Source organism: Solanum lycopersicum, chromosome 5 (assembly GCF_036512215.1).
Source record: "Solanum lycopersicum chromosome 5, SLM_r2.1".
Taxonomy (NCBI): Eukaryota; Viridiplantae; Streptophyta; class Magnoliopsida; order Solanales; family Solanaceae; genus Solanum; species Solanum lycopersicum.
In genome coordinates this window covers 68,153,243-68,167,023 of record NC_090804.1, presented here as the reverse complement: position 1 = coordinate 68,167,023, position 13,781 = coordinate 68,153,243, and the positions used below count along the sequence as shown (strand labels likewise).

Genomic DNA, 13,781 nt, shown 5'->3' with positions numbered 1-13,781 from the left:
TGTTCTTCAGTTTTAATGATTTATTTATTGATCATAGAACCACATATATATAATTTTATTTCAAGCAAGCACAATATTGTGGGAAAATATTCTCTCGAATACTTCCATTAATCGAGTTTAAGAAGATAAGATATACACAAATCTTAAGAAACGATTGTTTCGTATACGCATTCCGTTAGATATTGTTTCAAATAACTTGTAATCAGAGGTTGAGTATATGTGCCTAGTGCTAACTGCTAAGCAATTCTTAATCGATTAGTTATTGCATGCATTTACATTCAAAGAATATATGTTCATTTCTTAAATTTTGGTTCAAGGATAACACATTTTCTGTTTCAAAATAAGTTGTGCTTTCCTCGAAAAATAATCTGGCAAATATAGTATTAATTGGAGTAATATATTTGTCCAAGCAAAGTCTCCCACGATTATTCTATCAGGTACCTGCAATATTGATTTACGATTATGCTTTTCATCTCGAAAATAAGATCTCGATAGAAAGAGATATCCATACAGAAACAAACATTTCCTTATTATGTTACAAGTACAGAAAACGGATTTATAGAAAGAAAAAACAAAGGCTAACCCTCTAAACAGCCCCTTACTGATACAATTACAACCACTTTACCAAAGAAATGTTGCCCAAAATTGTGACATTTTATGCCAAGAAAGATGATAGGATTACAAGATCTTCTTCACTTACTGGAGATACAGATCTACAATGGCGCGAAATTTAAAAAAGAAAAAAAGAGAATTGCGCAAACCCATAAACCATGGCTGCTGATGGATCACTGAAAAATTAATCATCTTGCCAACAATATCTACCATGAAGATCCAATGTTGTTGCCAACTGCTTCACTTCCTTCTGTTCTTATTTCTATTAATTTTGACAATCTTTCGACCTGATTTGTCAGGACCATTGCTACCCAATGAGAAACTCCCTCCAGCACCTAAACTGCTTGATGCTGCAAATGGACATGGATTCTGAGCAGCAGCAGCTGCCTGATTCTGCTGGCCACCAAACTGGAATGGATTAGGTGTTGAACCAAACATGAAACCGCCAGGTGTGGGCGAGACAGAAGGTTGACCAAAAGCAACTGCAGGGGAAGATGCATGCATAGTGTCCTCGGCCATGCTGTCTTCCATGTTCATCTGGTTATTATTCCCAGGGGATGCAGTAAAAGGAGAAGTAGAGTTCCCAAATATGGACTGTGTAGACGGATTTGTCAAAGATGTTGAACCAAATGGAAAGGCTGGTCCAGTAGGGGTACTGGGTGCTGATCCAAAGACAGCAGCAGTGGTGGCTGGAGGAGTAAAAGAAGATGAAGATGCTCCAAATGCAAATGCAGTAGGGGTAGCAGAACTAAATGGGGAACTAAAGCCAGGAGACTTAGGGGCCTGCCAATTGGAACCTAAAATTCCAGCAGCACTGGAAGTTTGTGAGGAGGTAGAGCTGGCACCAAAAGCAAATGGACTAGGACTGACTGTGCTGGAGGCATTGACAGCATTTGTTGACAGAACTGAGGAGCTAGCACCAAAACTGAATACGCCGGGGGCAGCACTAGTGGAGGTACTGACAGTATTTGTTGACGGAACTGAGGAGCTAGCACCAAAACTGAATACGCCGGGGGCAGCACTAGTGGAGGTACTGACAGTATTTGTTGACAGAACGGAAGAACTAGCACCAAAATTAAATATGCCAGTGGTAGCACTGGTAGAGGTGCTGACAGTATTTGTTGGGGAAGCCAAAGAGTTACCACCAAAACTAAATACACCAGGAGTAGCATTTGTGGAGGTGCTGACAGTATTGGTTGAAGAAGCTGAAGAACCACCACCAAAACTAAATACACCAGGAGTAGCATTGGTGGAGGTGCTGACAGTATTGGTTGAAGAAGCTGAAGAACCACCACCAAGACTAAATACACCAGGAGTAGCATTGGTGGAGGTGCTGACAGTATTGGTGGAAGAAGCTGAAGAACCACCACCAAAACTAAATACACCAGGAGTAGCATTGGTGGAGGTGCTGATAGTATTGGTTGAAGGAGCTGAAGAACCACCACCAAAACTAAATACAGGAGTAGCATTTGTGGAGGTGCCAACAGCATTGGTTGAAGAAGCTGAAGAACCACCACCAAAACTAAATATTCCAGGAGCAGCACTATTAGACATGCCGACACTCTTCAATGAGGAAGCTGAAGAACTACCACCAAAATTAAATGTGCTAGGACTAGGGCGGGTAGAGGTGTCGACGGCATTTGCCAAGGAAGATGAAGAATCATTACCAAAACTAAATATAGCAGAAGTAGCATTGCTAGAAGTAGCAAGTGCAGTGGTGGCTGCATGAACAGCCGGACTAGCACCAAAAGTGAACGACAGCTGAGATGTCCCACTGCTAGGTCCGACTGAACTGCTCAACGTAGATGAGGTTGAAGAACTTGCCCCAAAACCAAAATTTCCAACAGCAGCAGCGCTGGAGCCAACGGGGTTGCTATCTGAAGCAGCAGCAGAAACGATGCCAGTATTACTTGAAGCAGAACCGACAGAGGAGAAAGATGTCATTCTGGAATTGCCCACTACTGGTGATGTAGTAGATGACCCAAAATGAGCAGGAACACTCTGTGAGACTCTGGTATTGTCTGATCCAGTGAGTGAAGTTTGAGCACTAACAAGTGACTGAGCTCCAGTGCTGAAAACGGAACTCTGAGATTGGTCACTAGCTGTAGTAACTGTAGACATTCCTGATGAACTAAAACCAAAAATACTATTTCCAGGACTTGTAGATGCAAATGATGAGCCCGCAAAAGGTGAACTGCTACTCAAATTGTCAGAATTAGCTGCTTTGGTTTGCAAGTCTGCGTTGTCTGCAGTGGAAGCTGTTAAAAGCTTTGACACCATTGATGGAACTTCAGAGGGCCCAGATTTGATAAGAGGTTCAGTTGATACTGAAGATGCTGCAGCAAAACCAAACAGACCACCACCAACAGCAGCTGAAATGCTTGTGGAATGGGCAACCTCACTTGAACTGTAAGACTGAACATCCTTTGGGGAATTACTTGAATCCAAGAGAGAAAAGGCTGAGATAGCAGGACTAGGTGCGAACTGTCCATTACTGAAGGTAGAAGTGCTTGATGGAGCAGCAAATAAAGGTGAAGGTGATAAACCAGATGATAAAGGTTCTGATTTCTCATTGCTTTTCCCATCCTTCTGTGAGTTATCTGACTCAAAGAGTTCCAATGAAGCACCAGCCAGGCCAAAAGCAGGGTTTGATAAGCTGCAGATAAAGAGGAAAAAATTGATAACTGCCTTCAAGTAGTACCAGAAAAGGGTGCATAAAACTCAAAGAAATTCACACTAATTTCCTTCACTACAAAAGGCTGAATAGCATTTTAAAGTTCTTCATTATTTGTTCTCAGCTTAAAGTCTTCTTTGCCACTCCTCAGCAAACAAAATTCAACTACTAGACTTCTTTTAACAAGTGATTGACCTTGCAATCTTATGGTCATACTTGACAGTAATTACCAGTAATATTTAGTTTCTCCTAGGTTTTCATCAATCACATCAAAAGAATCTCTAGCGTGGAGCGGAGTGTTAGTAAGAAGAGCTTAAGATTTTTACACAGCAAGATACGTGGAACCCCAAGTGCCTACAATTTTGAAGGTTAAAAATATCACAAGATTTCGTCTAACAGTAACTACTTTTGTGTTACTTTCTCGTAGATTTGCATCAATCACATCAAAAATAATTTCTAGAGTGTGGTGGAGTGTAAGTCACAAGAGCTTAAGATGTTCACATTGTGCAAAATATATGGAACCCCAAGTGCCTACATTTTGACGGTTAGAAGAACAAAACAAAAAATATCATGACATTTCTAGACTTGCTAGCTTTGTATCTGCTATCATTGTAGAGACAAATGCATTGTAGAATATAGTAACAAAAGTAATAACAATTAAAAACATATCCTTGGAATTTGATAAAGTAGGAACTAACCTGCTCGAGCTTTCTGGTTTTAACCCTGAGAGAGGAAATGATGATGAAAATAGAAGAGCTGGAACCTTGTCACCACTCGACTCCTTTGATTTGTTTAACCCAAATGATGGTGCAACAACCTCGGGTGACTGGGAATCAGAACTGGACAGGAAACTGGGGCTGCTGATGCTGATAAGAGCAGCATCAGGAGCCTTCATATCATTTCTTTTGTTCAAAATCCCCAAGGTAGCATTTGTTTCAGAAAGAGCAGCAGGTTTTTTGTTCAGGGCTTCATCGGTAGACAGAGACTTCTTTTCAGCACCAGATATACCCATCTTATCTCTTCCTTCAGCCAATTGAGAGGCAGGATTGTCAAAGTTTATATCCTCATCCATCTCGAATGAGTCCTGTAAAGACGAGAATAACAGTAAAACAAAATGACTATGAACTAAATTGGTTATTGTCAGTAAATCCCCAGGCTCACAAAAGAATCTTGACAAGATACCGATGAACAAAACTAAAAAAGCAAATAGTCAAAAATTTAGATGGGTAATGGTCATGAAGCACTAGTACTCCCTTCAATGCATTTTATGCGACTGTATTTGATTGCAAAGAAGGTAAGATGTTAATTAGACTCACATAACATGTCAGTTACAATGAAAGAAAACACTAATAAGATATTGGTCTACAAAGAAATTGCCATTGCACCACCACAAATGAAATAGAAGGAATCGGTCTAAAGATAAATCACCATTGCAACACCACAAATAGTCTGAAAAGTGCAATACAAAGAGCAAGATGTTCGCAATTATCCAGAAGATAGCCCAAATTAACACAGTAAGACTCCAATTCAAAGCAAGTAAAGACAGTCAAAGACCACAAATAAGTTGAAAAAATGGGAATGAACCTCAAGTGCACTCATCCTAAAAGCATGCTTCTTCTGAGGTTGAACTGAAGACTTCTTATCCAGTGAATCAGCAGTTTCCACACCTGGTTGAGCATCTTCAAATGAATTTTTTTCATTTTTCTTTGGTACAACAGTTGGCCTGTTAATAGATTTATTTTGCCGATGTTGTTCAATTACGCCTTGCTTCTGCAAACTAGAATCATGATCATTGGTTGGAATAACCTCAGACCAATTTTCCAACTTATGGCTGTCTTGAGCACTCTGTAGCAGCTTGGGAGAATCCAAAGACTCCAAGCTTTTAAGAGCTTGCCCGCGAAGCATGTTTGGTGACAATTTCTTGGGTGTCTTATCACTCCCTGCAGTTAGTCTTGATTCTGATGACTTCTCCTTTGGAGTCAGATTTTCAAGATGCTCCAATATCTTTGCAGCTGTCTCACTGGGATCGGAAGAGATGTGAGCATACCTTGTAGGAACATCAGCAGCAGCAGAAGCAACTCCTCCAAGATTAGGACGTGAAATTCCATGTGATAGGAGATTTGGTTTCTGTCGAGTCCTACGAATGGGGCCAACAGAGCCGATATCATCTTCCAGAGCAGAACTTCTCCGTTTGAGGGGCTAAAAGAGGAAAAAACTGAAATTCACTCACAGATGGCAATACAAGTAAAGAATACAAATCAGCTCAATACCACAGTGATTTGTAATCAATACCTGTTTAGAGCCAAAATATCCATCATGCTCCAAGACTGACTCAGATAAAGAAGGCCCGCTATAAGCATTATGTGTGGAGCTACTTGCCTGATAGAGGAACAAAGTTAAATAAAAATTCTAACAAATTAAAAAATTTCCAACACTTTTAAGTACACAGAAAAGCATATGCACCATTTGACCATCAGTTAGACGAAGTCTGGAGTATGGTGTGCGAGCCATGTGATATATTGCAGATCTTCCACGAGACCTTGGAGGGGTAAATCCATTTGCTCGGACCCCAACAAGACCAGCAGTCTTTGTAGTCACTGGTGCAATAGGCAAATTTTGGGAATATGCAACACTTTTTAGCACCGGTGTATCTACTCTCACAACTTGACTTTGCGAACTAAGAATTGTCGGTGACACCTTTGATGGCCTAGTGTCCATGTAAGCTTTTGCAAGTTCAGCAGCAGATGCAACATTCCCTTTAGGGACCTGGAACCATGAACCACATTTATGTCAGTGACTGATCCAACATTTACATACTTGTAACAAAGCTAATATGTCGAGGACCCCAACAAGCATTCATCTTACTCTTGAACTTGTGACAGGAGTAGCAACAGCACCCTTATCATTCCCAGCAGGGGTATCTACAGCTTTGGAACGCAAAAGTTCTGTCAAGCGGTCAATTTCATCTCTGCACCCACCACATCTCATATTAGTGAACACCATAAGCCACTTTGAAACCAAAAATCGATGTACTAATTAATTCTTCTTCTTCTTCTTTTAGGTAAGTCCTGCCTGAAAGTCAATTCAACGGAACCAGATTGCTAACTTCATAGGTTCCTATAAGAATGTCAGTCTCCCATAAATTGACTAAAACTCTAAAAGTACCTAATAAGGATGATCAAGAGTTAGCTCTATAAAGTAGTGGCTAGGACAAAAAAGGATGCTAGAAAACCAGCATGTATCTTTAACTAACCCTTCATCCAGAAACAGATGACCTGAAATGAGGCCAACATCAAGAATATAATGTTCAGACAGATAACGATTTTAGAGTTCGAAAGAAATTGTTTAATCTAAATGAGAAAAAAAAAAAGCAATTTACTACTTGATGGACGGAATCACACGATACATGTGCTGGTGGTGGTGGGAGGTAGCAGGTACAGTGAAATTAAATTAGGGACGCGCAAACTGGCCCAGGCACAGCGGTTATTAACAAAAGAGCAATTTACTAGGAATAAAAACGTATAACAAGTAAAAGAAGAAATTTTTTATGATCAAGAAATGGGTTGTTTACAGCTTCGAAATTCAACTGAACAATTCTCCAGCTAATCTACCCTTCTTCACTTAAAACCAAAACCAAGAAGGATTTGAATCTGTAACAAATGCCCGCCACACATATCTCGTGTTAATACCTTTACGATTGACCCAAAGTCTGAGGAAACAGCAAGATCAAATTTATGGCTTCCAGTTTTCTATTGTTCATCGATATGAAAATGCACACCAGAATATAATGACAGTATTAACCACTGATAGAGCATGTACCAGTGGCAGTGAATTTACATTTGATAAACACGTAGAGCCACCGAAACCTGAAATAAGAGATAAGTCAAACAACTGCTACGTTATCACAAAGCTTACCTGCTGAATGTCTTTTGTTTCAACAGTTGCTCAAACTCTGAGAATGCACCATCCTCAGAACTGCATGCAACTTTGCAAACTTCATGTCCAGTGGCTACTACTGGTCCAGCATGATCCTTCATCAAGAGGAGGAATTGTTTCAGAAGGAAAGGAACAATGGGGCAACTCTTATCAGGTTCAACTATACTAAATATTTATAACAAGTAATTGTTCTTAATAAATAAAATGATTGAACTTTCGTGGACATTGGACCATCAAAATAAATATATGCCTAAGGAAAGGAAAAAAGTTGCTGTTTCTAGGAAGATGGACAATTCATGTGATCCAAACACGTGAAAAATAAAATACATAAGCACCAGATTTCAGAGGCTCTGAGCACAAGAATTATGCATGATGAACTTACATTAAGACAAGACTCCTGCTGCACATCCTTTGATTCTTGTCTTGCTTCTGCTTATATGAAAAAGGAACCCAGGTCTTAACTAAAGTCTGACGTAAAATTTAATTGAAATGAAGAAACAAATGAAGTTCATAGCAAGATGTTCAACTAATAAATGTCATGAAATGACTTCGAGCAAAATTACGTGGGGTTAGTATATAAATCCGCTATCTTCACTTTGCTCAACTGGCCCAACACAAACCTAGAAAAGCACATCTTTTTTTCTTTTATTAAGGAAAAGAGGTAGCACACATCTCGTTAGTCTTTACTAAACACAGTAGAAAATTAATTTTTTTAAAAACCCAAATGTCACGCAACAGAATAACAAACAAATACATAGCAAACACAAACTCACATACAATAGATCATACAGAAAAGTGGTGCAGCATAGGAATAACTTTTTAAAAATATTTTTTCAAAATTCATCAAAGGGGGAAAAAAGCAAGCTTTCCAACTAGATATACCAACTGAACACGTGAAACTACGTGTTTTGACACTCTTTGAGACAAAATGAAAATCATTAAAGCATTCTGCTTTCTGGACAAACAACTACTACTACTACTTACCGCCTCATTTCTAAGCATTGATAAACCAACCAAATTTGATGCAATATCATTCTGTTATTCAACAAGACAAACTTAACAACCAGTACCATAAAATCTCAATACCAAACTCTCTGTAATTCATTACACAAATCTATTTAATACAGATCACACTCTACCAAGCTCCCCTAAACATAAGAGGAAAAAAATTACAACTTTTTGACTAAACAAATGTAATCCTGCTACAGAACAAACATCAAATCAGAGCAAATTCCAAACAATCCAAATAAGCATAGTCCAATACAGAAATGTGTAAATCAGAACCTGGAGGAGGTGGCAATGGCATCGGAGGTAGTGGTAATGGTGTCGGAGCAGGGGTAAGACGTTTTTGGAAGATCGAAGAAAAGAACCGTCGAGCACCGGAAGTGATGAGCTTCGTGGCAGGATCGACAACGAGCTTTGTGAGCCAACTAGGGTTCCGGAGGTCATTCGGTGGTCGATCGTAAGGAGTAGTTTGGTTCTTACGGAAAGGTCGTCTCCGGAACTTTCCTCCAGCTCCTCCGCCTTCGTAGGCCGAGGAACTCGCCGGTCTGCCGTCTCCCGCCGCCGCCATTTATTCAAAACCACCGAGAGTAAAAGACGAGGGAAAAAGGGGAAAATGAGGGGGAAATTAGGGTTTTATTTTTATGGATGGACACGGAAATCGAGAAAAATATTTGCAAATTGACATTGGCGGGCGTGGCGGTAAATAAATTTGCTGGCTGGCCCTTTATTTTTTTTTAAATAATATTCTATTCGATATTTTAAAGTTTGATTTAATTAATCGATCCTAAAAAAATAATATAAATTTTTAATGTTTGATTCGATATAGCTGTTAAAAGATTTAATTTGGTAATTACATAATCAAATATATTTTTTTTGACAAACGTATCTATAATTTGTTTATTATTAAACATGTTTGTCTTTAAAGAAATTAGGTATAAAAGTTAGATATTTATTTTGAAGTCCTAACATTATGAATATGATTGTTGTGTAGGTGAATCAACACGTTTAAATAATTTATTAGTGTTACTCGTATATATATGGAAAATAGTATTATGGATGAGTGTTTAAGTCGTTATTGAAGTTTTTTGTCGAACTTTTAATAAGACATTTAACTTAGTGAGCGTTCTATTATACCACAAGAGTATTGAATATTGTTGTATAAGGTTCATTCACCTGATAAGACGTGCGTGAGGCTCACGCTAATTTCAATTCGATTCGATTTATTTCAAAAAGCGATGCTAATGTGTGATGCGCACAAGCTATACCTATATTTCCATTAAACCTAAAAAATGTTCCTAAATTAATCTCTCTTCCCTGTCAAATTTGACATTTTCACACACATTTTATTTATTTATCAATATAAAATCCTTTCCTTCAATTTATTTATTCATGTTCTTTCTGCTAATCAGATCTTCTTCTCGCTTTCAGTGTATAATTATCTTTTCTTGTGAATTTTTCTTTTTTTTTGTTTCTCTTTCTTGGGTTTTTTATTTTTGTCTTTTTCTTCTCTTTTTTTTAGGTTGAATTTGTTTTAGTATTTTATCACTTGTGTGTGAAATATTTTTTTGGGGTTTGAGTTTTTTAATCAAAATTAGGGTTTCGAAATACAGGGAATTTAAGAATTGATTGCTCAATTGGGACCTTAAGGAAGTTGTTAATGGAGATGATTATAAAGAAGAGCTTGAAAATGGTAATGTTGTGTTTGAAACGGTAATGTTTTGGGGAAGAATATAATTAAAGTACATAAAGAATTACTAACAAATAAAACGAGTGAAATGTGACACTTTTTAATTGGTTTTTATCAGAAAAATAAATTTTCACGCGCCTGTTGTGTTCATAAAACAGTGAATAAAATGGGTCAAAATAACCCTTTTATAATGATATTCAATACTTTTGTAGGATAACAGGACGCCCGTATAGTTAAGGTGTCTCTTTGAAAATTCGAGAAAACTTTAAGTGTTACTTTATGTCTTTGCTTTTGAACATTCAATTTGATATTTCAATAGCCAATTCCGATAATGATAGTGTAACATCTTTTGAATTTGAAAGGATTATGGTTGATCGATGTGTGTATTAAGACAATCAATGGGAGCAAGTTTATATTTTGTCATGTATATTGGTGATTTCTTTACTTTTTACTATTGATTAGATATATTGTGTGAAATAAAGACTTTTTTCTCTACACATTTTGTAATGGAATATATGCATTAGACATCTTATATGATATGGATAAAAATATTTTAATAAAATATGAATCATCTCTAAAAAGTTTTATTTGAAAAAATAGTAGAAATATTTAACATAAACAATTATTCAACAAGAATTGTTCCTATTCATAAGGAAGACAAATTTGATTTCACGTAATAACCAAAGAGTAATGTATATAGCGAAAAGAATATAGTCAAATCCTTACTCTACTGTTAATTCTTAACCAATGCCCGATATACTAAGGTCATATTACCTTCTTGAACTTATTTTATAAATATTTTTTTATCCATCAGTCTACGTGACATTATCTTGAAAAAAAAATGTCAATAAACTGGGCCCACAAGATAGTATCACGTAAACCGAAAAAGGATAAAAAATTACTTATAAAATAAGTTCAGTAGGTAATAGGAACTTAGTATAGTATAAGTATAGCTCTGAGATTTCGAGCAAGTGTTGGGGGATACTTATATATTTTCTAGTTAAAAGTTCAATACGCTTGCACAATAATAAATAGTATTAATTTTGTGATCGAATCGTTTGACAAGTATCAAAATAATCTAAAAATCGATCACTAAAAAACGGCAAATAAACTCTCGAGATACTTGAAAACTCTCAAGATTACATATTTGCATTTAGAACATTAAATCACTTAAAAGTCATCACATTCAGATTTTGTTTGGATATGATAATACTAGAAAGATCATATTTGATTACTTGTTCTTATTAGCTGAAGGATCAATATTGTGGAAGAGTGTTAACCAACTTGTTATTCTATATCTACTATTAAAGCAAGATTTGTTCCATGTTTTGGACCCACAATTCATGCATTATTATTGCGAAACTTGAATTTAAGATTTGGAATAGTCAAAATCATTACTAAGCCGGTGAAAATTTATTGTGATAACATCGCAATAATATTTTTCTCCAAGAACGATAAATATTGTATAAAACATATGAAAGTGAAGTACTTCATTATAAAGAAAGAAATTCACAAATAAAGAAGGAGAATTAAGAATATTATAATTAATTTCAAGATTATAGATTTATTAACGAATGACTTATAACAAAAAAATAACTAAAAAACATGTTCAAATAATGAGACTTGATTGTATTTCTAGTTAATGTATTTATGATATTTTGACACTTAAGCTCAAATTCTGCTTATATATTAATAATTTATACAACATTATATATAACTATCATATTTCACATTAATGATGTATCATATTATGATATATATGATGGATATTATAGAAAAAATTTATTTTATTTACATCATAAATATTATTGATGTTATGTGGTTAGGTCAAATTGGGAGCATGCAAGACCTACTTTAGAACTATAGCCAATTAAATATTTAATGAATGTATAAAATTAAGTCTTAATTAACCTTTATAAATTGATTGGGAAAAGACATAAATTTTCTTTCGAATATGTTTTAAAAAGTCAGTCACACGTTTAAATTATTATGACGATCCACTACACACTTTTACTATCTAAAAGTGAATTTAATATCACCCTACGACGTGTGATACCACTCTCACAATATGTGGTGTATTACACTCGCTGCCACATCAGCGATACATCAGCGCTATGTCAGAAATTATAATTTTTAATGTATTATTTGTTTTTTCTTTATTAATTAACTTATCTTTTGCTAGCTATATTTTACACTAATTAGTTAGTAAAATTCTCTAATAATTATATCTTCTTCATAGCAAAGTTAAGAAGAAGCTTTCTACAATGGCCGTCAAGAAAACATTCTAAAATTTGAAGTTGATTCATATAGTAAAATAATTTCTTCGTTCAAAAACGAAACACAAGAAGACTACTTTAGTTTCTTCCATTGATTGATCATGAAAATCGAACTTTCAATTGCAACTTTTAAAGATCTGATACATTAATTTTTTCCTTTTCTATGCTTTTCATCGAGGTTTCTTAAAAGATAGAAATAATGGGAAAATTGTCTTCTCCTTACAATTAATCGCTCATCTTGTTTACAAAAAAAGATCTCACCATAGCTCAAGGACTAAGAAACACCATAAATTTTACCCGCTGATGACCTGAACAAATACTGATTAAAATCCATAAATCGTAAGTCACCTAGTATTATTTTGATCTTTTGTTGGGATGTTTATGGATAATAAAGTTGAGTTGTTAAAGTAACTTATTACTATATTACTTCTTATTTTCGATTTATTTAAGCTTATTTGGGTTTGAAGAAAATGAGAAAACTGTGATATGAAGAAGAAGATATGTGTGGTGTGGGGTATAAAGATAATTCTTTTTTTTTTTTGCTTTAATAACAATTTGACGCGCATGATTTACTTTTATTTTTATTTTATTTTGTCACGTCAGTTTTAGGGGTAAATAAATTCACCTTTAAATAGTTTAGGTGTGTAATACGTTATCATGATAGTTTAAGTGTGTAACTGACTTTTCGATACAAATTTATGAGCGATTTCATGTCTTCCCTAAATTGATTCTCTCATCCACCCCATTAGAATTATCACATTTTTTTTTTTATCACTTTTCAATATTGACTACTCTAAAATGTGAAATTAGGGGAATAAATCTTTTCATCGCTGATGGATATGATAACTACAAGTTAAAGCAAAGAGAAAGAAATCAATTTCAAGTGGTATTGCATCTTTTCTTTGCAACAATTTAGCTTTAGATATATTACGTCTAATATCATTTCTGTAAAATTAACATGTTCAAGATCTTGATATACATTAAAATTAAGCCTATAGTTAATTTTGTCCACTATTTAAAACATAAAAGCTCAAAAATATATAAATAAAATATTTGGACAAATACAATACATGAGTATTTATAGCTTCTAGTTTAATTTTTACTTATCTATCACATGAAAGATCAAGTTCAAACATTTTATGACACACGTATATACACACTATTCGGAGTTTGTCTTGTATTTACAGAGTAAAGAATAATTTTTAGAATCTTTTTTTATCGATGGTGAACAGTCATGATGATTTTAATCTTGTCTTTTTTCAGTCAAATTTTGATTTCAGTTTTTTTTTGTTTGATTGTTGAGCCTAATCAACTCGACTCTTTTTTTTTTTTTTTGTCTCTGTCTCACTCTGTAATATTGATAAAAAAAAATGTGAAAAAAGCTATTGATGAGTTGTCTTTATTCATATTAATGTAATTTAGAAAGTTAAAATAAATGTATTATTCCTTTTAATACAGTCTACCTAACCCCGAGGTGTGTTGTATCCTTATTTTAGTATAAAAAATCTAATTACATCAAACATTTCATATATTTTTGAAGAAACGCTCCCGCCTCCCGCTCAACAAAATTTTCCCTGCCGGTTTTGCTCTC

General features: G+C 35.2%; 1 protein-coding gene across 1 annotated transcript; it reads right to left on the bottom strand.

Moving 5' to 3' along the window:
• Nucleotides 1-466: 466 nt before the first annotated feature.
• Nucleotides 467-8,916, bottom strand: LOC101264427 (nuclear pore complex protein NUP1-like). Its single transcript, XM_004240144.5, has 9 exons — nucleotides 8,507-8,916; nucleotides 7,605-7,651; nucleotides 7,202-7,317; nucleotides 6,152-6,254; nucleotides 5,750-6,052; nucleotides 5,579-5,665; nucleotides 4,871-5,485; nucleotides 3,985-4,370; nucleotides 467-3,268 (listed from the first exon to the last, which is right to left on the bottom strand). Exons 1-9 carry the CDS (start codon nucleotides 8,793-8,795, stop codon nucleotides 853-855), a joined length of 4,362 nt encoding a protein of 1,453 aa, XP_004240192.1. The 5' UTR covers nucleotides 8,796-8,916; the 3' UTR covers nucleotides 467-852.
• Between the last annotated feature and the right edge of the window lie 4,865 nt (nucleotides 8,917-13,781).